At 44.3% G+C, this 25,032-nt stretch overlaps 1 protein-coding gene and 1 long non-coding RNA gene across 3 annotated transcripts; both read right to left on the bottom strand.

Moving 5' to 3' along the window:
- Positions 1-3,170: 3,170 nt before the first annotated feature.
- Positions 3,171-20,545, bottom strand: LOC307208028 (interleukin-20 receptor subunit alpha-like). Of its 2 annotated transcripts, none has more exons than XM_079962330.1 (7): positions 17,962-20,545; positions 15,346-15,466; positions 10,528-10,712; positions 10,030-10,229; positions 8,907-9,054; positions 6,557-6,690; positions 3,171-5,661 (listed from the first exon to the last, which is right to left on the bottom strand). In XM_079962330.1, exons 1-7 carry the CDS (start codon positions 18,017-18,019, stop codon positions 4,945-4,947), a joined length of 1,563 nt encoding a protein of 520 aa, XP_079818456.1. In that variant the 5' UTR covers positions 18,020-20,545; the 3' UTR covers positions 3,171-4,944. The 2 variants fall into 2 exon arrangements, with proteins under 2 accessions (XP_079818456.1, XP_079818457.1); XM_079962331.1 differs by having other exon boundaries at positions 10,528-10,706.
- A 2,650-nt stretch (positions 20,546-23,195) lies between these two features.
- LOC307208050 lies at positions 23,196-24,766 on the bottom strand. The gene is made up of 2 exons (XR_013834949.1): positions 24,573-24,766; positions 23,196-23,357 (listed from the first exon to the last, which is right to left on the bottom strand). It is a non-coding gene; the product is annotated as an uncharacterized lncRNA (long non-coding RNA).
- Between the last annotated feature and the right edge of the window lie 266 nt (positions 24,767-25,032).

Raw genomic sequence — 25,032 nt, 5'->3', positions numbered from 1 at the left:
GCTTCAGGATTTGTCCTTCCAGGGAGCACTCAGGGCTGATTTCCTTCAGAATGGATAGGTTTGATCTTCTTGCAGCCATGGGACTCTCAAGAGTCTCTTCCAACACCATAATTCAAAAGCATCAATTCTTTGATTATGATCAGCCTTCTTTATGGTCTGAAATGATATGTGAACCCAAACACAACCAACCTTCTAAATTTGTACTTATCTAATTTTTACAATGCAGTTCTGCAACCAAATAATGTGTAGATTGGGGTGAGTGTGCATTTAAAAAATCATAATTAGGGTTGCCATATTTCAAAAAGTGAAAATCCGAATGCAACAGTTGTTGAGCTATTTTTTTTTTGCCCAAAGTTTTTGAAACTATTTTTAAGGATTTTTGACAAAATCTAGTCTTCAGATCCCCAGACACACTGATTCCAACTGCCATATTCCAGCTATGTCAATAAAATATGGCAGCCTTGCCATGTATCCATGAGAATAATATAAAATGGGGGGAGGGGAAATTGCTTGCAAAATGGTGTACTCAACAGGAGAAATTTGCAGTGAAATACTGACAAATTTCATGAGGACTTTAAAAAAACAACAACAACCTGATCCAGAAATGTAGAATACTAAACTTAAGGCTGGGGAAATGAACAACGGGGAGAAACTGCAATTTATGCATCAATCCATCCCTCCCTACTGCTGTATGGAATGCCCTTCCTAAAAAGGTCAACTGAGAGACCTCCTTACACTCAACATGCTGGGTAAATGCATTTGTGTTTTATTTATTTATTTTATAAAATTTATACACTGCTTGACTGTAAAAAAACAACAACATAAAACTCAAAGTGATTTACAAAAATTTTAAGCAATTGAAATCAAGAAAAACATCACAACCCTACTTTAAAACATACAAAAGTTAATACACTAAAACAGATTAAAATCACCTCTGCTTTCTAAGCTTCTGGGTAGGCTTGTCTAAAAAATAATTTATTTATTTTTAGCAGGCTCTGAAAAGACCACAGCGAAGGCTCTTGCTTGATGTTAATAGGAAGGGAGTTCTAAAGTGCACATGCTGCCGTACTAAACAATCAAATTCTTACAAATGCAGAATGGGTATTATGTTGCAGCTTTAGTCGTGCCAATTCCACCTATAGAACTGGTTGAGTGGTAAACTGATCCCAAGTTGTCAATGGCTTTATAGGCTAATAGCAACACCCTGAACTTGACCCCGTTGAAAATCAGTAACCTGTGCAGAGCACAGGTGTTATAATCTGCCAAGGCCTCCTGTTCTGCTGCATTCTGCACTAACTGCAACTTCCAGACCAAATGTGACGGAAGACCGACATAGAGCTCACTGCAGTTATCCAGTCATGAAACAACCAGTTTCTCCAGCCCTTTAGGACCTGCTCCTGTAAATATTTTTTCTATTACCATAGGCTGTTCCTGCTTCAGTTTGTGATTTTAATTTCCTGTATTCATTTCTATGCTCTACTACAACTACTACTTTTAAATTAGACATTCATTTTTTTCCTATTCAGTTAGCTGCCCTGGGAACATCAGTGTACCTATGTTGAAGGTGTGGGAAATATAAAAATACATAAATTAAGATATGTTCCAAGCATATATTTCCCTTCCATTGCTCTGGCTGAGTTGAAGCTATCTAAGGCCATGACGCCCATCCAAGATAAACAAGCATCGTTTGCTTAAACAGATCAGCCAAAGAGTAGTGAATAACCTTGTTTACTCTGCCCAGCCTGAGAGAGTAAACAAGATCGGACTACTTGGGCAGATAATCTGAACTGGGAAAAGGCAGCTCCCTCCCTATGGTACCATTACATACCCTCCAACATTTCTCCGATGAAAATAGGGACGTCTTATTCACCATCATCATCATCAACAACTTATGTCCAGCTCATCTGACTGGGTTGCCCCAGCCACTCTGGGCGGCTTCCAACATATACAAAAATATTTTTAAAAAACATTAAGCATTCTAAAAAAAATCTTCCCTATACTGGGGTGCCTTAAGATGCCTTATAAAGGTTGTATAGTTACTTATCTCCTTGGGCTGGGGGTTGCATAATTCCATACCCTCTGGATGAAAATAGGGACATCCTAAGAAAAAGCAGGACATTCTGGGATCAAATCAGAAACCGAAACAGCTTCTGTAAATCCAGGACTGTCCCTGGAAAACAGGGGTGTTTGGAGGGTCTGCCATTACGACGCCTAAAAGGTGCTGCTGGCATAAAATCTCATGCCACACCTGGTAGCTCCTCAGACTCCCATCATGTTGTGGGAGGAGAAAAATAATGGGAAGGTGTTTTGCTGTTATCATTATACAGTGGTACCTCGGGTTACAAATGCTTTGGGTTACAAACACTTTGGGTTACAAACTCCGCTAACCCGGAAGTAGTACCTTGGATTGCGAACTTTGCTCCAGGATGAGAATGGAAATCGTGCACCAGCGGGAGGCCCCATTAGCGAAAGCGTGCCTCAGATTAAGAACGGTTTCGGGTTAAGAACAGACTTCCGGAACGAATTAAGTTCATAACCCAAGGCACCACTGTATGTTGAATCAGAAGACTCAAAGGGTCAATGATGAGTAGGGATGGGGAAGAAATTTGATCCAGTTTCTCATTTAAAGGCAAATTTACCTAATCTGCACTTTTTAAAAGCAATATAAGAACTGAAAACCAGGCGTCCTTCAAAATCCTCACTACTCTCAATGTTGTAATGTTGTCTGTCTAAGTAAAGCCTTTGTAAAGGCATTTGACTGAACTCTGGAAAACGAATGATAGATGAGGTGGGCCTTGGCCTAGTCAAGGGAGGCTTGGTTTTCTTTCACTGAATATCAGTCAATGAGGAGAGCGTTGTGCAAGCAAGGCCTGAGCACACAACACTCTCCTCAGTGAGCGGCATAGTGCCTCTGATATTTGGAATAATGTAGCCAACCGGCATATATTTACAAAGGGTCTGCTTTAATAATATTAGTTTCAACAATATTTGCATATTGTTTAAATGTTTCAGTAAGGTATGTTCGTTGTTCTTACATGCAGGGCCACTGAATAAGTGTGTGTTCAAAATGCACTGGACAAATATTGTAGCCACTTTATGTCTGTGCATCCTTGAGATTTAATTCCCCCAATCCCATCATTATTGATGCCTTCAGGCCAAGGACGGCAGAGCACTTTTATCTACTTTAATTGCACAATTTGAATCCCTCCCACAAGAGACTTACAGTCTGGAGACATCCTCCTATGTACAACTGCAAGGAATAGACCAGCACTGCACAAAAGTGGAACTCTGGTAAGGTCCAGGCATGGTGGAAATTTCCTGTTTCAGGTAAGTGGAATGCCTAGGTACCTTCTAGCAAGGTTGGAAGCATTATTGTACTGATGTCACAGGAACTGTTCCAAGGTAACAGGAGTTTACAAGCATGGCCACCAAGATGCTATTCTTTTTAAAAACCACGTTTTTCCTTAGGAACCTATGCCTTTGCCCTCCTTGCTAGCTTCTTCTTTGCAACAGCGAGCACCTTGCAGAACGGTGCAGATACATAATTAACACTCCGTTGTTGAGCTGTCAGCGCCTTCCATCAAGCATCAACCAGGAAGTGTATGTGCTGTAAATGGAATGTACATGCCACCCAGAAAGAATCAATTTATAACCTTCCCCTTAGAAAATAAATGTTTTTTATAAACGAATAATGTCTTTTATGAATGATTCTCATGTCAAAATGTTATAGAGAGCCAAAAGGGGAATGGAGGAGCCAAGTTCGTTCCATATCGGACTCCGGCAGCCACCTATGTAGTGAGGAACTCCTAAATGTACTGCTGATGGGCAACTGGCAGGTTTGGTACTTGCCAGAAGAAGGTGAAACCTGCCAAATGGAGTTCTTTTGTGTATAAAAGGGGAGAGATTTGAGTCAGTGCAAGAAGAATAGGCTAAGAAAGAAGAGGAGACAGAGATGGTTGCAATATCTACAGGAATGGCAAATGTGTCCAGAGTATGAATGAATGAGACAAGCAATTTATAAAATATCATGATAGACAAGTTGGAAAGCATGTAATCCATGCATGCTCCCGATTTCACAGAACAACCACTTTTTATTACATTTCTGGGTGGTCTTTCTGTAAAGAGGATGGGACACTTTCTGAAGTTTTAGAACTTGTTACCCACTTTGTTTGCGGCTCTTCTTCCTGTTGGAGGAGGGGGGAATCTCTGTTGCAACCATTCAATAAGGATCAGGCTTAGCAGCCAGCCTTGCTTTACCTTTACTTGGTTGTTGTCTCCTTTTATTTTTCTGAGAGCAGACCTTGGGGAATTCTGAGCCCCTTGAGTGGGACTTCAGCTGTAAAAGCGAACCCGAGTTTCTATAACATTGATATGGGAACTGGGAAGATGATGAGTGCAAAAGACCCACTGACAGCAGCCACACAGTTTGGGAACACAAGATCTACAAATCTAACAATGAATTTTCAAATACAGTAATACCCAAAGTTCCTAGTTTGGAGTATCCTTGGAGCCTTGGTAGTACGTAAGGGTTAACACACATGAGGCACATGAGAAGGAGGAATTCTACCATTACTCCTTCTTACAATTTTCTGGCTCTCCTTTGTGCACTCCAGTTACATGGCTACATTTGGATTAGGTAGGTTCATGAGTCAGATTGCTGTCTCACCATCCTCAGTGCCTGCCCTACCATTAGGCAGAGTGAGACATCAGTTGCCAGGGATCAGGATGAGGTGGCGAGCTGGAGGAGGGTGGAACTGTGCATGTCAGGAAGCAAAATATAGTGGGATATAGTGGGAGGGGAGGGAAAGAGAGGCCAGTAACCCTTTTGAAGACCCGTCAGGACAGACCTCTCTCTTTCTTCTTCAGCTCCCACCTTCTCCTGCAAGGTGAGACAGCAGCTGGGGTTTCTGCATTTCCCAGTTGCTTATTTGACACATCAAAAAACTACGTTTCACAGAAAAGGATGGGTGGGTGGAGTTCATAGCCAGGGAAACTCATTGCCTTTCTGTCTTTGGCTTCCAGGCTGGAGCTGCTACAAAGCTCTGCATCTTCTAAGAAACTGCTCTGATCCCGGTACACCTGTAACTCAGCGACCTGCTTGGCTGGGGCCTCTGGGTAGGTATCGCAGCCTTTCACTATATCAGAAGGTCCTGGACTGTACACAAGGCCTTGTGTGTCTAGATGAGCCTGCAGCTTCAAAGAGCTGAGGGGAATATCAGCCCCAGATGAAGGCAGCCATCTCACTTGGCCACTTTTATAGCTAGTTCTGCATTCCCAAGAGACTGTCTCCAAGCCACCAAAATGAAATCCTCCCGGTGATGGTGATGGGTGTTCAGAAGATTCCAAGAGCCCCAGAGCACTTCTGAAGTCCTCATCAGCTGAATAATCTTCCCTCACCAGCCCTCCTGAGGAGAGGGAGTCTACAACAGCAACTGACAAGCAAGAGGGGTCCTCATTGCCCTTATCAAAACCATTTGGACAATAGTCACTTGATCCCTGAGTACCTAAACTGCCTGGAATCAGTTGGAACTGGGGGTTCTCCTGCTCTGTTGGCAGACCGTCTTCCGAGGGCAGCTGCACAGTAGTTGAGATGAAAACTACGGAATCAGCTTCCAAATGAAGTGCAGGTATCAGAGCAGATGAATTCCTGTTCAGAAAAACCTGTGGAGAAATGAACAGATTGTTGCTCCTCTGTAAACCAGGAAGAAATTCAACAGGGCAGTATGCTACCGCATAAAATTTCATGGGCAAAAATAGGTCCATCAGAGGTCCTTCTCTAGGCACCCCTCTCTTCAAAGGCAAGGTAGGTAGTGACTAGATAGAGAGGGGCTTCTCCCATTTGTGAAATACTCTCTCCAGTTGCTCAGGTGCCAGATGAAGGCTCTCTTATTTGTCCAAGCCTTCCCATGAATGGCACACTGCTTGTTCTGTTTTTTCAATCTGCTGCTCCACAATATTAAGGCTCCCCCGTTATTTTTTAAACACTGCCTATTAATAAAAGCATCAGTGAAAAAGCTTCTATTCCAGCTTGCTTCTTGCTATGCTAGATGTCTTTTTGCAAGGGGATTCCCCCCACCCACCCAGAGGGGAGCATTTAAGACTGCAATTTCTTCCACCTGCAGTCTGAAATGACACAGTTCATCCTATCACTTCAGAATTCTTCTCCTCACTACCAACTCACTTTGCTGCAAATGCAGATTGAGACTTTCACAGGTGGCAACTGGTTTAAAATTGTAGGGTATGCAAAATACTGATGTCCAAGGACGATACATGTAAGAATTATAGCCTGTTCCAACAGGCTTGGGGAAACTGACACCTTCTATACACACACACACACACACACACACACACATGTTTAATTGTTTTTAATTGTTATTTTTTCTATGTTTTTAGCTGTTCTTATTTTTATCTGTAAATTGCCTTGGGTCCCTGTCAACAACCACAACAACAGCTGTATGTGTCCACAAGAGAGTTGGCTCAAAGCATACATTCTATCAAAAAAGGATGCAGATCTGTTGATATTTGTGCCAAGCTGAAGCAAACAATTGCTACTCACCAGGGATTTGGGAAGATCCATTTCTGAGGTGCTCAGTTGCATGTACTGCTTAAGGAAAGTCTTTCCAACCCCACTCAACAGGATGAGTCCAAAAACAGAGGCCAACACTATAACAGAAAGGGTCCAGTAGTCACCTGAAATGGGGTAAGAAAAGTTGGGAGAAAAAATAACCTTTCTTCAATTAACACCATTCTATTCTACAGTGGTACCTCGGTTTAAGAACAGTCCTGTTTATGAACGATTCAGTTTACAAACTCTGCAAAACTGGTAGCAGTGTCCCGGTTTGTGAACTTTACCTCAATCTAAGAACAGAATCCAAACAGTGGAAGGGCACCGGCCGTGGGAGGCCTCATTAGGGAAAGCGCGCCTCGGTTTAAGAATGGTTTCAATTTAAGAATGGACTTCCGGAACGGATTAAGTTCATAAACTCAAGTACCATTGTATCAGGATTGTGAATGAGGGCTTTTCCCGGGGAATAAGTAGGTCCATTGCAGTTTAACCTTTGGAAAGCTAATCCTGACGGCCTTGATACTGAAATCTTAGGAAGGATAACAACAGGAAGATTTAAAGAAGGAACTATTGTAAACTCAAGGCAGTGGAAACATAAGATGATTGGACCCCACTGAAATTGAAGCATGGGAAGCCGCAACAAAAAATTATAATTTGGCAAAATATTTGGACTATATGATATGTATTTGTATAATTTGGAATATTTAATGTGATCTGATTGGATTGTTAAAATGGAAAGTTTAATAAAAAATATTATTAAAAAAAAAGATATTGAAATCTTAATTTAGTCCATATTTAGAGGAGTGGAGGAGACAGCCATCCCACTTTTATATTTTCAGTATACAGGTAACTCTCAACTTACGCAGGGGTTATGTTCCAGGGATTGCGCATAAAGCCAAAATTATTAATAATAATAATAATAATAATAATAATAATAATAATAATTTATACCCTGCCCATCTGGCTGGGTTTCCCTAGCCACTCTGGGCGGCTTCCAACAAATATTAAAATACAATGGTCTGTTAAATATTAAAAGCTTCCCTGAAGAGGGGTGCCTTCAGATGTCTTCTAAAAGTCTGGTAGTTGTTTTTCTCTTTGACATCTGGTGGGAAAGCATTCCATAGGGCAGGTGCCACTACCGAGAAGGCCCTCTGCCTGGTTCCCAGTAACTTGGCTTCTCACAGCAAGGGAACCGCCAGAAGGCCCTCGGCACTGGACCTCATCGTCCAGGCAGAATGATGGGGGTGGAGATGCTCCTTCAGGTATACTGGAGCAGTTTAGGGCTTTAAAGGTCAGCACCAACACTTTGAATTGTGCTCGGAAATGTAAAGGTAAAGGTACCCCTGCCCGTACGGGCCAGTCGTGTCCGACTCTAGGGTTGTGTGCTCATCTCACTTAAGAGGCCGGGAGCCAGCGCTGTCCGGAGACACTTCCGGGTCACGTGGCCAGCGTGACGAAGCTGTTCAGGCAAGCCAGCACCAGCGCAGCACACGGAAATGCCGTTTACCTTCCCACTATAAAGCGGTACCTATTCCTCTACTTGCACTTAGGGGTGCTTTCGAACTGCTAGGTGGGCAGGAGCTGGGACCGAAAGACGGGAGCTCACCCCGCCGCAGGGATTCAAACCGCCGACCATACGATTGGCAAGTCCTAGGCACTGAGGTTTTACCCACAGCGCCACCCGCGTCCCCAGCTCGGAAATGTACTGGGAGCCAATGTAGAACTTTCAAGACCGGTGTTATGTGGTCTCAGTGGCCATTCCCAGTCACCAGTCTAGGTGCCGCATTCTGGATTAGTTGTAGTTTCCAGGTCACCTTCAAAGGTAGCCCCACATAGAGCACATTGCAGTAGTCCAAGTGAGAGATAACTAGAGCATGCACCACTCTCATGAGACAGTCCGCAGGCAGATGGGGTCTCAGCCTGTGTACCAGATGGAGCTGGTAAACAGCTGCCCTGGACACAGAATTGACCTGTACCTCCATGCGTCATTCGTGAGTCCAGAATGACTCCCAGGCTGCGCACCTGGTCCTTCAGGGGCACAGTTACCCCATTCAGGACCAGGGAGTCCTCCACACCTGCTCACCTCCTGTCCCCCCAAAACAGGACTTCTGTCTTGTCAGGATTCAACCTCAATCTGTTAGCCGCCACATAAAGCCACATCTTCTAAAGACAGCACAGTCTCTGCTGACCTTTATTCCTAGGAAACTGAACCCTGGGTAAGCACAGGCATGCCTGGAGTCTCTTGCACACCGAGATATTGGGGTGGTGCACAAAAACAGCAAAGATTAGGTAGATTACCCCAGTCCAAAGTGAGTGGGGGTGAAGTCTCTTTGTCTCTTACCCGTTGAGCTAGGTGGCGTTTTAATACAACGCACAGCTTCCCTGGTTGGCTGGTTGGCAACTTCTGCTTTGACGCAATAATTGGTATTTGGCTTCACATTCTCAAAGATGTGTTTTGTTACATTTATTCTTCTTTGTTTGCTATCCATCTTGGGAAAGAAGACACATAGGGTGTCAAAGCAGTTCCATGCTCTTAGAAATAACAAAAGGCTAGCGTCACTTTTAAGGTCAGTTTTTAAACTGGAAGCCTTTAGATAAGGCTGTAGGCAAACAGGTTTTCTCCAACTTAGTGCTCCCCAGATGTTGGACTACAACTCCCATCAGCCTCAGCCAACATTGCCAGTTGTCAGGGATGGTGGGATCAGTACTCCAATTGGATCTGGTGGTCATTCATGTTGAGGAAGGTCAGTGAAAACCACAATTAGATATTTCTGTTGTGGCCTAATGGCTAAGAAACTGAGTTGTGGATCAGGAAATCCCTGGTCCAAATCTAGCCTCTACAAAAAGGAAAGAAAGAAAACCCAGTTGCACTGTAGTCCTATGCATCTCTTCTTAGAAGTAAGTTCCACTAAGATCCATCTGCACTATATATTTAAAGCAGTTTCATGCCACTTTAAACAGTCATGGCTTCTCCCAAAGTATCTTGGGAATTTCAGTTTTCTAAGGGTGCTGGGAGTTGCTAGGACACCACCTATTCCTCTCACAGCTACAATTCCCAGGGGCCCCTGCAAAGATGGATTAACCGTTAAACAATTCAGAATTGTAGTGCTTTCTGGGCCATATGCCAGTGCTGGGTGGGGCCAGGGCAAAAGTGGGTGGACCAACAAACACAACTTCCCCTTTTGTACAATAGGCTAGTTTCTACTATCTTCCATCTAGGCAAGCAAGAAATATTATCGATGTTAAGGGAAACACTCCAGCCAGGCAAAAACACTTGGCATGCAAAGCAAGGACAATGAGTAGGGTGGCCAAGACAGAGTTTCAAGGGCCAAGGAAGGACGCCTTTAGCCTCTGGCCCTGAGGTTCTCCACCCCTGTGTGAACCCATTCAATACAATCTGCCTGGTTCAAGGAAATGGGCATCAAGGAAAGGGAGAGTCTTGTTCAACAACAACAACAACAAACCCAGCAGCTGTTCAGTTCATCTTCACACAACATTACGTTGTGGAAATCTCCCCCTTCATTACTGAGGATGATCAGGATCTTTAGAAGGGATGTGAAATCCAATGAGTCATTTTCCTTCAGTAGGATCTGGGGCATAGAGACGGATACTGTAATGCTACGATCTGCAGCAGCCAGAGAGAGAATGAGGGGGCCAACAACAGCTGTGAAGAGAGAGGAAAAGAAGGAGATACATTTGGCAGGTTCCCTTTCACCTTTCAGTGCCCCAGACAGAACAGGCAACTCAAATCTCACCATCATCAGCACTTTTAATCTCTGCGCTTTCTTCTGAATGTCAGGGCTAGACGACGTGCCACATTAAATCCATGTTTACATTACATTATGTTTTAAACCAGAGATGGACAGGACACCCCTTCAGAAGGAGCCGCCTTTCTTCTGCAAAGTAGTACATGCATGGTCACCTAACCCAATTCAAGTCTTCGACAGAAAAAGTTTCCTTACTGTCTTTGTATGGCTGCAGCCAATCCGAATAGGTCCATTCTGACCACCTGCCTCCATCCTGGGCTCTCACCCTGGCTTGGTAAAAACTGAAAACGTCTGACAGATGAAGCTGGCAGCTTCGGTTTCCTCTGAGATTCCTTCTTCTGCAGGACGGCTCTTTGATCCAGTCAGGATAAGATCTGTTACTTAGAAGCAGAAGATGCAATAGTACTATGACATCTCTTGTCTTAGCATTTGTTCCACCCTACCCACAACCCCCCTTCATGGATCACTGCCTTGCCGTGGCGAAGGGGCTTGAAGAACTCAGAGAAGCTATGAACTATGCCGAGCAGGGCACCCAAGATGAACAGGTCATAGTGGAGAGTTTTGACCAAACGTGATCCACCTGGAGGAGGAACCGGCAAGCCACTCCAGTATCCCTGACAAGAAAACTCCATGGACAAAGACAACAGGCATATAAAAGTTATGACGCTGGAAGATGAGCCCCTCAGGTCGGAAGGCGTCCAACATGCTACTGGGGAAGAGCGGAGGGCAAGTACAAGTAGATCCAGAGCTGATGAAGCGGCTGGGCCAAAGCCGAAAGGACGCTCAGTTGCGGATATGCCTGGAAGCGAAAGGAAAGTCCAATGCTGTAAAGAAAAATATTGCATAGCAACCTGGAATGTAAGAACCATGAACATGGGTAAGTTGGAGGTGGTCAAAAATGAGATGGCAAGAATAAATATTGACATCCTGGGCATCAGTGAACTAAAATGGACGGGAATGGGTGAATTCAGTTCGGATGACCATCATATCTACTACTGTGGGCAAGAAACCCGTAAAAGAAATGGAGTGGCCCTCATAGTCAACAAAAGAGTGGCAAAAGCTGTACTGGGATGCAATCTCAAAAATGATAGAATGATCTCGATACGAATCCAAGGCAGACCTTTTAACATCACAGTAATCCAAGTTTATGCACCAACTACTGGCGCTGAAGAAACTGAAATTGACCAATTCTATGAAGACTTACAACACCTTATAGAAGTGACACCAAAGAAGGATGTTCTTCTCATTATAGGGGATTGGAATGCTAAAGTAGGGAGTCAAGAGATAAAAGGAACAATTGGCAAGTTTGGCCTTGGAGATCAAAACGAAGCAGGGCAAAGGCTAATAGAGTTCTGTCAAGAGAACAAGCTGGTCATCACAAACACGCTTTTCCAACAACACAAGAGACAACACTACACATGGACATCACCAGATGGGCAGCATCGAAATCAGATTGATTATATTCTCTGCAGCCAAAGATGGAGAAGCTCTATAGAGTCAGCAAAAACAAGACCTGGAGCTGACTGTGGCTCAGATCATCAGCTTCTTATAGCAAAATTCAAGCTTAAACTGAAGAAAGTAGGAAAGACCACTGGGCCGGTAAGATACAATCTAAGTCAAATCCCTTATGAATACACAGTGGAAGTGAGGAACAGGTTTAAGGATTTAGATTTGGTGGACAGAGTGCCTGAAGAACTATGGATGGAGGCTCGTAACATTATACAGGAGGCAGCAACGAAAACCATCCCAATGAAAAGGAAATGCAAGAAAGCAAAGTGGCTGTCCAATGAGGCCTTACAAATAGCGGGGGAGAGAAGGCAAGCAAAATGCAAGGGAGATCGTGAAACATACAGGAAATTGAATGCAGATTTCCAAAGAATAGCAAGGAGAGACAAGAAGACCTTCTTAAACAAGCAATGCAAAGAAATAGAGGAAAGCAATAGAATGGGAAGAACCAGAGATCTGTTCAAGAAAATTGGAGATATGAAAGGAACATTTCGTACAAAGATTTCCATAATAAAGGACAAAAGTGGAAAGGACCTAACAGAAGCAGAAGACATCAAGAAGAGGTGGCAAGAATACACAGAGGAATTATACCAGAAAGAAACTGATGTCTCATATACCCCAGGTAGCGTGGTTGCTGACCTTGAGCCAGACATCCTGGAGAGTGAAGTCAAATGGGCCTTAGAAAGCACTGCAAATAACAAGGCCAGTGGAAGTGATGGTATTCCAGCTGAACTATTTAAAATTTTAAAAGATGATGCTGTTAAGGTGCTACACTCAATATGCCAGCAAGTTTGGAAAACTCAGCAGTGGCCAGAAGATTGGAGAAGATCAGTCTACATCCCAATCCCAAAGAAGGGCAGTGCCAAAGAATGCTCCAACTATCGCACAATTGCACTAATTTCTCACGCTAGCAAGGTTATGCTTAAAATTCTACAAGGAAGGCTCAAGCAGTATGTGGACCGAGAACTCCCAGAAGTGCAAGCTGGATTTAGAAGAGGCAGAGGAACCAGAGACCAAATTGCAAACATGCGCTGGATTATGGAGAAAGCTAGAGAGTTCCAGAAAGACATTTACTTCTGCTTCATTGACTATGCAAAAGCCTTTGACTGTGTTGACCATGGCAAACTATGGCAAGTTCTTAAAGAAATGGGAGTGCCTGATCACCTCATCTGTCTCCTGAGAAATCTCTATGTGGGACAAGAAGCTACAGTTAGAACTGGATATGGAACAACTGACTGGTTCAAAATTGGGAAAGGAGTACGACAAGGCTGCATTTTGTCTCCCTGCTTATTTAACTTATATGCAGAATTCATCATGCAAAAGGCTGGGCTGGATGAATCCCTAGCCGGAATTAAGATTGCCGGAAGAAATATCAACAACCTCAGATATGCAGATGACACAACCTTGATGGCAGAAAGTGAGGAGGAATTAAAGAACCTTTTATTGAGGGTGAAAGAGGAGAGTGCAAAATATGGTCTGAAGCTCAACATCAAAAAAACGAAGATCATGGCTACTGGTCCCATCACCTCCTGGCAAATAGAAGGGGAAGAAATGGAGGCAGTGAGAGATTTTACTTTCTTGGGCTCCATGATCACTGCAGATGGTGACAGCAGCCACGAAATTAAAAGACGCCTGCTTCTTGGGAGAAGGGCAATGACAGGCCTAGACAGCATCTTGAGAAGTAGAGACATCACCTTGCCAACAAAGGTCCGTATAGTTAAAGCTATGGTTTTCCCAGTAGTGATGTATGGAAGTGAGAGCTGGACCATAAAGAAGGCTGATCGCCGAAGAATTGATGCTTTTGAATTATGGTGCTGGAGGAGACTCTTGAGAGTCCCATGGACTGCAAGAAGATCAAACCTCTCCATTCTGAAGGAAATCAGCCCTGAGTGCTCACTGGAAGGACAGATTGTGAAGCTGAGGCTCCAGTACTTTGGCCACCTCATGAGAAGAGAAGACTCCCTGGAGAAGACCCTGATGTTGGGAAAGATGGAGGGCACAAGAAGAAGGGGGTGACAGAGGACGAGATGGTTGGATAGTGTTTTCGAGGTTACCAGCATGAGTCTGACCAAGCTGCGGGGGGCAGTGGAGGACAGGAGTGCCTGGCGTTCTCTGGTCCATGGGGTCACGAAGAGTCGGACACGACTAAACGACTAAACAACAACAACAACAACACCCACAACCAGCCTGTCTGTGAAGGGTAGCACCCTGAGAGGAGGAAGAGTCACCACTGCCCAAAGTGGCAAGACAAGCAAGAAGCTTGTCGGGTGGTGACCTGCACCTTCTACCCCCACACCATCATGCCTCCCCCCTCGCAGGTGGAATTGCTGTTGCCAAAGCCAGCTCCTGCCCTTTGCTGCTGCAGAGTGCTACCCTCTGCTGGGTGTTTGCTGCCTCCTGCTCCTCAACTCTGGCAGCTGCAGTGGCAGGCTCATGAGTGGCTGTGGCAGGCTCCTCTGCTCACCCCTTCTTCTTGCTTGCCCTCTTTGGGGCAGCCCAGGTGTAAGTATAGGTTTGCTGCTGCCATCCATGAGTGTGCCAGTGGTGGGGTTGAGGAGCAGCAAAGAGCAAGCACCCAGCAACAGTGAGCACCCGGCAAGGCCAAGTGCTGGCCACCAGAAGGTGCTGAGGGCTAGGACACAGGGGTTGCCATCTGGGGTTTTGCCTCTAGCAGCAACATGGCTTGGGCCAGGGCTTACCCTGAAAGTTAATCTCTTGTTCATGATTTCAGTCATGATCAAAATGATACTGCTTTCAGGAAGACTGTGGCCAGGATAGAGCCAATGGTGTACCTCCATACCTGGAGCACTGATTTACCCCCTGTTGTTGTTGTTGTTATTTATTGAACATGGTCATTTCTTGTTATGCACAAAGGCATCCAAAAGGCTTGCAACATATTTAAGACCATAAGCATAAACAACTAAAACACATTGTAGAAAAAACACATTTACATGAAAACATATGTTCTTCATTAAAAAAAAATGGACAAGGAGCAGCAAGAAGTAAGAGCAGCATAAAACATTGGCAGCCTAGCTAAAAGCAAGCAACATCACTGTAGTCCAATCAAAAGCCTGAAAGGAAAAGTATGTTTTTACTTGAAGGCCTCTGAAAAGAGAGTGGCACAGATGGGGGAGCCACAACTGAAAAGGCCCTTTCCTTTGTCACCTATGCACCACCCCTACCCCAAGAAAACACATCAAGGGAAACTGCTCTGAACACCCATAGAGACCTTCCTTAAAATCTAAATAATTTTCAAGCGGCGATTTTGGTCAGTACTGTTGCACTGGGAGTGTGGGTGAATAGACTGAAACTTACCCTCCCCATCATTCCACAGTCCTACAGCTGCTGCACAAATGACAAAAACCAGGAACATTAGTTGCACTCACGCAGTTAACTTCTTGGCAAGTTTGACCCTCAGTGTTGACAACGCTCAGCTAGGTGGACTGATTGTCTGGTTCAGTATAAGTTCAAAAGAGGTGGTTCTTGGAAAAGAAAATGTCAGCATACCCATTACTTTTCTCCACCTCATACTGAGTGCTGTTGGTCGAGTTTGGAGACTGGTGCCATGTCAAGAAAGTGTAGAAGTTCTCCGAAATTAGTGTCACGTTTTGTGGAGGAAGCAGGATTCCTTAGAATGAATGAGAAGGGGGAAGTGAACAAATGAAGAACTCTGGAAGGAAAGAGCTCTCCAAATATGCTACTTTCACCTGAAAAGGATAAATCCTGATGAATACTGTATATACTTAGAATTCAGGGGATGGGAAAGGCTGGATTCAAGCCAGGCCCAGATGCAGAGTGAGATGGTTGGGATGGGTTTTGGTTTCTCTCCATTTCTCATCCCCCCCCCTCCCCAGTATTTAGTTAAGTTCTCCATATTTCCATAGCAGTTTGCATTTTGCTTCTTTTTTAAAAAGTCCTCATGAAAATTCATCAGTATTCTTCTAGGCAATGTAGCTTAATATAACGTGATTCCAAAGCTATTTTCTCTAATACGATGCATGTTTGTAAGTTGCATTGGCTAATTTTACCCAAACATACACATTTTTGTACCGATAACTTGGCCGGAGAACTGTGTTGCAAAATTCACAGAAGGGTGAATTTTGAATCATGGCTGTGTTTTAGAAAGAGCAGATTGAGTAAGGTCACCTTTAAATGCAAACTGAATCTAGCGTCTCACCCACCCTGTGGTTTGCAGATCTGGCTTGAACTCATACCAGGATGCAGAAGATCTTCTTCAAAGATCTACCAAATAAGTAGCAGGACTGCAAAGGAACTTTGAATCACCGGATGTCAGACGAGTTACAAGTGGGCAGCCCCACCCAAATGGGCCAATTCCCCACCCGTTATACAGGCTGCAGATGTATGCTGTGTACTGGATATCTGTTAGGAGACATCTGGATGTAGTCCTGTATAGGCAAGCTTTTTTAAGATTTAAGGTTTTACTATATTTTGACATATGCTTTAAGCTGCCCAGAGTGACTGGTGGGGAACAAATGAATAATAATAGTAGTAGTAGTAGTGGTGGTGGTGGTGGTTGCTCCACACAGCCGATGGTTAAAGAAACAGCTTTATTAAGCAAAGCTCTGCGCAGCTTCCTGGTAGAGCTCTAAAAATCCAGTTCTACAGGTTAGGTGGCTCTTAAAGCAACAGTGCAGAGTTTTTTTCTGTGTACCTGAAGGTAACATTTCCTAAATGGATATGAATTCGCCTGAAGGAATGGGGTCTGAAAGGATAGGGGTTTGAGGAAAACAGTTTTGAATTGGGAGGCTTGGGAGACTGGAACAGAGGGAATCCTCAATTAGCTAAAGGTATCCTGATGCTTTCAACTTTTCTTTGCATTGACCTGATTCTCTAATTTCCTGACACATTTCACCTCTGACTGTGGCTGCCTCCGTACTAAGTAGAACTGCTTTCTTTTCTGCTGCCCTCCTTACTGACCACCTCTAGCTCCACAATTTACAGGTAGATTGCCTTTTCAGGAAGACACCCCCTAGCCCTTTCCTTATGCCATGGGTAGGCAAACTAAGGCCCAGGGGCCGGATCCGGCCCAATCGCCTTCTAAATCCAGCCCGCGGACAGCCCAGGAATCAGCGTGTTTTTACATGAGTAGAATGTGCCCTTTTATTTAAAATGCATCTCTGGGTTATTTGTGGGGCATACAAATTCATTCATTCCCCCCCAAAAAAATATACTCCGGCCCCCCACAAGGTCTGAGGGACAGTGGACCGCCCCCCTGCTGAAAAAGTTTGCTGACCCCTGCCTTACCCTCTCCTTTGAGGAAATATCAGCTGATCATTTCAGTTGACAGCCATCAGCTTAAACCAATGATAGGGCAGGTCACTTCCTTGACTTATCCAAGGTCAAAGTTTGTGTTGCAATACTCAGAAATGCCTGCATATATAGCACAACTTCCTAATGCCTTGTAATTCTGGGTCCTGGTAATCGCGAAGAGCTAGAATGCTGCACAAATCAAACGAGGTGTCTGTGATCTATGTGAACCTATATGAACCTCATTAACACCTCACCAGTGTGTGGGCAGGTCAGGGCTTTGGGGAACCCACGGCAGAATAAGGACCCAAGAACTCAGTAGTCCTTGCTTATCACACTTTGATATAAGTAATAGACATGGTCATTTAAAATTAATTGACATACATATATTCCATGACTCTCTCATAATAACTCAACTCCAGAACATAAAATTACCTAATCGCATCACTTCATCTAGGCTGACCTTTTGCCTTTTGCCAGTTTTTGCTTGATGTTATCAAAGCAACATATTCCTGTGCTTGCATGCATGAATTTATTGGAAAACAGGATTTCCTTCTCAGCTTATACTCCCCCCCCCCCCGCAAAGCCCTGAAAGGACCTTTATCTACAAATAGATAAAAGGTCTTCAGGACACATTCTTTCTTTGCTAGAAATGGGGGTGGGCGCAGCTATGGCCATTCAGATGTTGTTGGGCTACCACTCCCATCATCCTTCATCTTAGCTGGGAGGCTGGTGGGAGGTGGAGTCCCACAACTTCCAGAGGAGCCCCCAAGTTCCCCATCCCTGGTGCAGGCACTAGGAGCCAAGAACAGCTAGTCAACTTTTCTTCACCAACTTAAGCAAGCAAAGACTTACCAAGTTGGAAGGAGTGACCGATAAAGAGCAAAAATGCAGCCCACAATGCAACGGCCATGGTTCCTGGCTGGCGGGCTCTGCTCTCCTTCCATCTGTCTTGCGGCCATGCATTTGAATCATATGAATTGGACAAATGTGGAAGGATGAATTCCTGAAGTTACCACACCTTAAGACTGAGTTCTCTCATTGCACACCAATTACTTAAGTGAAGGATTAGCGAGCAAATTCTTTTTGAACAGGGGGAGGAGCAGGAAGAGGGTGCGTAAGTACAGTCCTTTTGTTTATGTGCACATGATCTGCAAGTGGAATGCTGGTTGGGAGCCAGTATGCTGTGGATACTAAACGTCACAACAAGCCACCTGATTCAAAGTAAAAAGGAAGCTTTATACCTGCCCCTTTTAATCCCAGCGGTCAGTGTCAAACAGAGCTCCTTTTGCAAAAGGAGACTAACAGAGTGATGGACTAGGGCTGGGTAGATCTAGGTTGAAATCCCCACTCACAATTACTTCCGTTGCCAACTTTTCACCTGTATGTGGTCATCCACATCTGCAAAAAGGGAAAGGGAGAGTGAGGGTGATGATTGGATGCCTGGTTTTTCCCATGGGGGATGTGTATTCCTGACGATCTGTGCCATTCACAAGCAGAGACAATGATTTTAAATGGTTCTGTTTCCCACCCCAAGCAAATAAAACTTATAAAGTAAAAATGCTTGGGGGCAATGGCTATTTGATGGTGGGCAACCAAGAACAATGGGTGGCGCTGTGGGTTAAACCACAGAGCCTAGAACTTGCTGATCAGGTCAGCAGTTCAAATCCCCGCGATGACGGGATAAGCTCCTGCTGCTCGGTCCCTGCTCCTGCCAACCTAGCAGTTCGAAAGCAGGTCAAAGTGCAAGTAGATAAATAGGTACCACTCCGGCGGGAAGGTAAACGGCGTTTCCGTGCGCTGCTCTGGTTCACCAGAAGCGGCTTAGTCATGCTGGCCACATGACCCAGAAGCTATATGCCGGCTCCCTCGGCCAATAAAGCGAGATGAGCGCCGCAGCCTCAGAGTTGGTCACGACTGGACCTAATGGTCAGGGGTCCCTTTACCTTTACCTTTAACCAAGAACAATAGCAGCACTGTAAATAGGAAAAAGGGAATAAGAAAGAAGTGGGGAAATAACCATATCCAATATGTAAGACGCAATCACTGCCACTGTCAGGAAAATCTAAAACAGTGACATTATTTTTGCAAATCACCACACCAGGCTGAGATCATTCAAATTTAATTAAACAAGAACCATTTCGGATAAAGTTTGCATGATAAACAGGTACAGATCAGCAAACCTCCTCCCTACTCCTGTGTTAATGAACACATTACCTGCATTATATAATAAAAGCCTGCTGTAATTAAAGGACTTCATTGACCAGCTAAACACAATGAGGGAGAGGGCCAACTGCTGTTCACAGGTCAGAGTGGTCCATAATTGGGCTGCAGCTGCTGAGAAAGCCCCCCCCCATTGCTTCTTACACCCTAGATAGTTCCTTTCTTTCTTACAGCTGTCAACAATGGATGGATCGTTTATTGGGAAGGTCTGTAGCTCAGTAGTAGCGGCACGTGACTTGCATGCAGAAGGCCCCAGGTTCAGTCTGAAAATCCCAGAGAGCTGCTGCCAGCCAGTGTGGACAATACAGAGCTAGATGGCCCAATGGCCTGACTCCATATGAGGCAGCTTCCACTGTTCCTGTGTTGCTCTGCCACTCTTTCAGTCTTCACTCTTATTTTTATAGTCTATCCATTTTCAGTAGTAAACACAGACAAATGGTCTAACTCGAAATAACTCCCTATTGCCTGCACCCTGCTTGCCATTCACTCCATGTACATAAGATATTCACATACAGGTGCTTAACAAATCATGTGTAAATATTGAAGGCATTAGGAAATATGATGCTCATTGTCTCAGTGGATTTACTCCAGCGATTACCATGAGTCAATGGATGTGTCTTTGTCATGTCACGGTTTCTGATGTGTTGAATAAAAATGCACCATGTTTCCTCAGGATTGTCCTTAGTGTGTTGTCTGTAAGTTGCTTAGTTTTTCCACAAGTGCATTGGCAGCTGTATTCCAAATCTGAGCCAAAATTTGTCTGATGGTCACCAAAACAAGGATTAATAATTCTTTAAACAATTAGCCCTTTAAAACTTCAGTTTAACTATGCTAGTCTGGGATCACAGAAAACCACTTGACTTGTAATAAGACTTCATCCATTATTAAACTCCAAAAACCTTGAACCACCATGCAGTTCCACATGTGGTTGTAAGATCCCAAGCGCTGGGCAACCTCTCCAATATAGTGGGTTTGATTGAGGGTTTCTTTTATTGCATAAGAGAGGTGTGCAACACCACCAAGATAGTATCTTTATGTGGTTTTCTTTCAACCTTACAGATATGGTCTTAGTTGTCTGTTTCCCCCAAAGTTTATGCCACTCAGTTGGCTCAGTATTATACTTCAAATCTGATTTCCACAGAGATTTTAAGGAACCTAGATTGTCCATTATTGCCTCACAAACAATTTATAGATGTGTGTGTGTGTAGAATTTAGATGTAACAGTTCTATAGGTTTGAGTGGTATTGTAGCACCCTGCTTGTGGTTAACGCTTAGCTGGAATGAAATATTCAACGCAGCAATAGAGAAATTAAAATAATAATTTATTTGTCAGACAAATAAATATGAGGCACAGTGGTATATGGTTACCAAGCTCTGGCCTGGCCTCTTGCCATTCTGGCCAGCACTTATATTTCCTTAATCCAGCCCCCTTGCTCCTCCTGTGGCTGCCTCTGTCCAATCAGCCTGGTTGAAATTCCTATTGGCTGTTTGCTAGAACCAATCACAAAAGATACACCCATTTCCTTCTTGTCCTTTTATGGGAAACAAAAAGCTATATATTCTTCTATCTATAAATGACAAATAAGTAGTAATATATCTTACATGTGTCTCAACAAGGAACCTTAATTACCAGCTCACCTCACCCTATTGCCCTCCAAAACAAATGGTTAATCTTAAATTTTTATCTTAAACAGATGTCAAGGATCATCATTGAAAGATCTCCTTCCTTTGGAGGTCTCTAAACAAAAGCTTGACAACCATATGTATGCTCTAAATGATGTCTCCCGCCCGGCAGGGGGGCCTGGCTGGTGGCTGATGGCCCCTGTGATCTCTTCCAACTATATGAAATAAGAATCTAGCATAAGGATTTAACATTTCTTAGTTTCTAATTCCTTTGCATAATTACATTTAAGCCAATATATTTAATACATAACATAAATAACCTTTTAAAAGGAAAAGAAATCTTAAAAGGATCTCAGTTTAAGAAAGAAACAACTTTAGAAAAAGACTTCCCAAAATACTCTCTTCCTTTCTGCCAGCTAGATGCTTTTCCATTGCTCTTGACCTTTCAACCTTAGGAAAATATGGCTCAAGTTTAATGGGAGGCACATGGTTTTATTTTACTATTTACTCACTCTTAATTATGTTTATCTCTGCTTTTTTTATCTTCTGTAATATGTAGGGTCAGTGTCCTCGCTCTCAGCCTGTAATTCCCTTTTTGACTTTGAGAATTGTTTTCTGCTATAAATCAGGGGGGCCCCCTTGTCTAGGAGGAAAAACATTGCCAAGATTCTTAGGCAGCTGGTCTTCTGCCTGGCATGAAACATTTGAAGATCTTTAAGCTCATTTTAAGATACAGGCCCTGATCAAGCCTCAATAAAAATGCAGGCTATGATTAGATGCCTCAGTATGATGGCTTGAAACATATAGTTGGATGGAAAGTGTATTATTTGATGAACCATCAGTCAGTTTCGTCTCCAAGGCTTTGTATCCCACCCTTCAAAACTTTTACAGTCAAAATATTATTATACATACAATAGTGAAATAAATAAATGACTAAATAATATAGTTTTGTGATTAGATTTGATAAAAGGTAAAGGGACCCCTGGCCATTAGGTACAGTCGCAGACGACTTTGGGGTTGCGGCACCCATCTCGCTTTATTGGGCGAGGGAGCCGGCGTACAGCTTCTGGGTCATGTGGCCAGCATGACTAAGCCGCTTTCTGGAGAACCAGAGCAGCACACGGAAACGCCGTTTGCCTTCCCGCCAGAGAAGTATTTATCTACTTGCACTTTGATATGCTTTCAAACTGCTAGGTTGGCAGGAGCAGGGACCGAGCAACGGGAGCTCACCCCGTCGTGGGGATTCAAACCACCGACCTTCTGATCGGCAAGCCCTAGTCTCTGCGGTTTAACCCATAGAGCAAATTGAGCCAGGAGTACTGCAGGCAACTGCCTTAAGCCATCTCCAAAATGTTGTGGGGGTTTAGTCTGCAACATCTCATTGATGCAGTAATAGTGAATTTATACTGGGCTGGGCTGACATCGTTCCGCTTTATTAGTTGTTCTGTGATAGCTCCCAAATGCTCCCACCATTTTGCTAGCTGCAGAACTCTTGCACTGTAGTGCAATGAAAGTGGGACAAAAAAGTAGTAGACCTGGGATATTTATCGTATGAAAAGTTACAGGCTTTCAGCAGGAAGCTATGTGGCATGAACCAATTTGCAAGTGAAGCAGTATGTCTACTGCAAAACACTGGCAGGCGCAAACAGTCTTGAAAGCATAATTGTGTATATGCAGTTTTGAATGAGTAGTTAATTATCTGAAAGGGAATACTTCCTTCCACCCGCCCATCCCAGTGGGGCAGTTGGGTGATGTGAGACTCTTAGAGGGTCTCCCATTTTTTATGGCAATATGTATTCCTTCCGGTCCTGCTGTCCTCCGTTAATTTATCCCTTTTGCCCTGGACTATTTAACTTTTCATACCTAACATTCACTCTGTTGATTGACTGCAAGAATTACAAAACTACCCTGTAAGAACTCTGGGCAGTAGCAAATCGTAACCATCTTGACCATGTCAACAAAAAGGTGGCTGAAACGCGTACCAACCATTTCAGACCCTACAATTGGCAAGTGAGGTCTTATTGGTGGTGCTGCCACTAAGGGGCTGCTGGTTGGCATTGACCCATGACAGGGCCTTCTCAGTGCTGGCTCCAAGTTTGTGCAATGCCCATCCTGGTGAAGTGCATTGATCTCCCTCATTATTGAGATTCAGGCATTTGGATTGCTGAATATTGTTTTTACCATTGATGTTTGGCATCCTAGGCTCCTTTGGGAGGAAAAGAGGGATAACATCCAATTCAGCATTGTTAGAATCAGCTTTTTAAATAATGTCAATAGTTAATTAATTAATTCCTTATCATTGTGGCTGCAAACAGGCGCATCTCAGCATCTCACAAGCCCAAGGAGAGTTGAGTAAGATCGTCTGCTCTTCAAAGGATGAGGTTTCAGTCCCTTGCAGATCCTAGCTCCTTTCCATGGAAAAAGCAGAACAAAGGAAACTGATGTGAATCCAGAAGCCTCTCCTTCTTCTAGGAACCATGTGGCCTGAGGGAGACCTTTCTTAGTCTCAGCCCTCCTACCCACTTGCAGTGACAAAGTGTGGGTGGCGTGCCAAATGTCGCAGCCCTTTAAAAAGGGCTCATTCCGTTGCCACCACCCCCACGTTTCCTCTTTGTATTAGTGATAAATTATGAATGGTGTGTTTTGGTACAACACTAGCTTATTTGGGATTTATTATTAAATTGTTTTGAATTGCCTTTGGTTGCACGGTAATAACATACTGATGATTAAGGTGGTATGGGTTTGCTTGTTGTGAACATCACTTTATAGTAATTTTTAGAATACTGTATAAAGGGTAAAGGGGACTCCTGACCATTAGGTCCAGTTGCAGACGACTCTGGGGTTGTGGCACTCATCTCGCTTTACTGGCCGAGGGAGCTGGTGTACAGCTTCTGGGTCATGTGGCCAGCATGACTAAGCCACTTCTGCCGAACCAGAGCAGCGCATGGAAATGCCCTTTACCTTCCCTCTAGAGTGGTGCCTATTTATCTACTTGCACTTTGACGTGCTTTCGAACTGCTAGGTTGGCAGGAGCAGGGGCCGAGCAACGGGAGCTCACCCCGTCGCAGGGATTCGAACCGCCGACCTTCTGATCGGCAAGTCCTAGGCTCTGTGGTTTAACCCACAGCGCCACCCGCGTCCCAAGAATACAGTATACAGATACACAAATAAAGTGACTGGCTAAAGTATTATACTGCATACTGAGGCTATGCGCCCAATCTGGATCCATCCTAATTAGGATCCATCCCTAATTAAACATTTGGGCAGAAGGTGGGATGGAGCAAGGAGACACGGGATCTCCTTCCCCGCTGCTCCTGACCACACTGCAGAGAGAAGGACTAAAACTTCTACTTGCCGGCTGGAAGCTGCTTTCCTGTAGGGAATATGCTAGTGAAGCAGATCCTGCCTGCCTCTCCTTCCTTCCTTCCTACCTACCTCCACCATGCAACTAGGCTGCCTTTTGACAAATCCTGGCTGGCTCAAGGTGGAGCAACCTGACCCAGGGCAATCCAGAGCTCTCTCAGCCCAAGCCTGGGTCCACACAAGCTGGCCTCATTCAGTTCTGGTGCACAGCCCTGGCGGTACCTCATGCACATGAAGTTACAGATGAAAAGCACAACCTAATTACAGTTGTACCTTTGGACGTTCGACTTCCAAAATGTTCAGAAACCAAAGCGCGGCTTCTGATTCGCTGCAGGAAGCCTCACTGGACATTCAGCTTCCAAAAATAGTTCGTAAACCGGAACAGTCACTTTCATGTTTGTGGCGTTCGGGAACCAAAACTTTCGAGAAGTAAGCTGTTCGAAAACCAAGGTACAACCAGTGGCGTAGCGTGGGGGGTGCAGGGGGGGCCGGCCGCACCGGGCGCAACATCTGGGGGTTAGGGAAATCCACGGGTTAGGGGGCGCAAATTACTTGCCTTGCCCCGGGTGCTGATAACCCACGCTACGCCACTGGGTACAACTATACTTAATTATGTCATATACCATCAGCACTGCAATCCAAACACATTTTGGCTCCTTAATGACACTGGCTAACAGTGTTAGATTTGGTTCGAAGAAAAGGAGAGTTCAAGAGAAG

The sequence above is a fragment of the Podarcis cretensis genome, assembly GCF_951804945.1.
Source record: "Podarcis cretensis genome assembly, chromosome: Z".
In the NCBI taxonomy this organism is placed as follows: domain Eukaryota; kingdom Metazoa; phylum Chordata; class Lepidosauria; order Squamata; family Lacertidae; genus Podarcis; species Podarcis cretensis.
The sequence above is the reverse complement of the archived record's forward strand: the minus strand, read 5'-3'. Positions and strand labels throughout refer to the sequence as shown.

Bases quoted from the DNA above. Each gene is read 5' to 3' on its own strand.
- LOC307208028 (XM_079962330.1), bottom strand. From the start codon at position 18,019: ATGGCCGTTGCATTGTGGGCTGCATTTTTGCTCTTTATCGGTCACTCC. The intron at 10,713-15,345 runs GTATGCTGACAT...TCTGCTTCTAAG, and splicing joins GAGGTGGAGAAAAGTAATGG to TAACAGATCTTATCCTGACT. The intron at 10,230-10,527 runs GTAAGGAAACTT...CTCTCTTCACAG, and splicing joins GCTGCAGCCATACAAAGACA to CTGTTGTTGGCCCCCTCATT.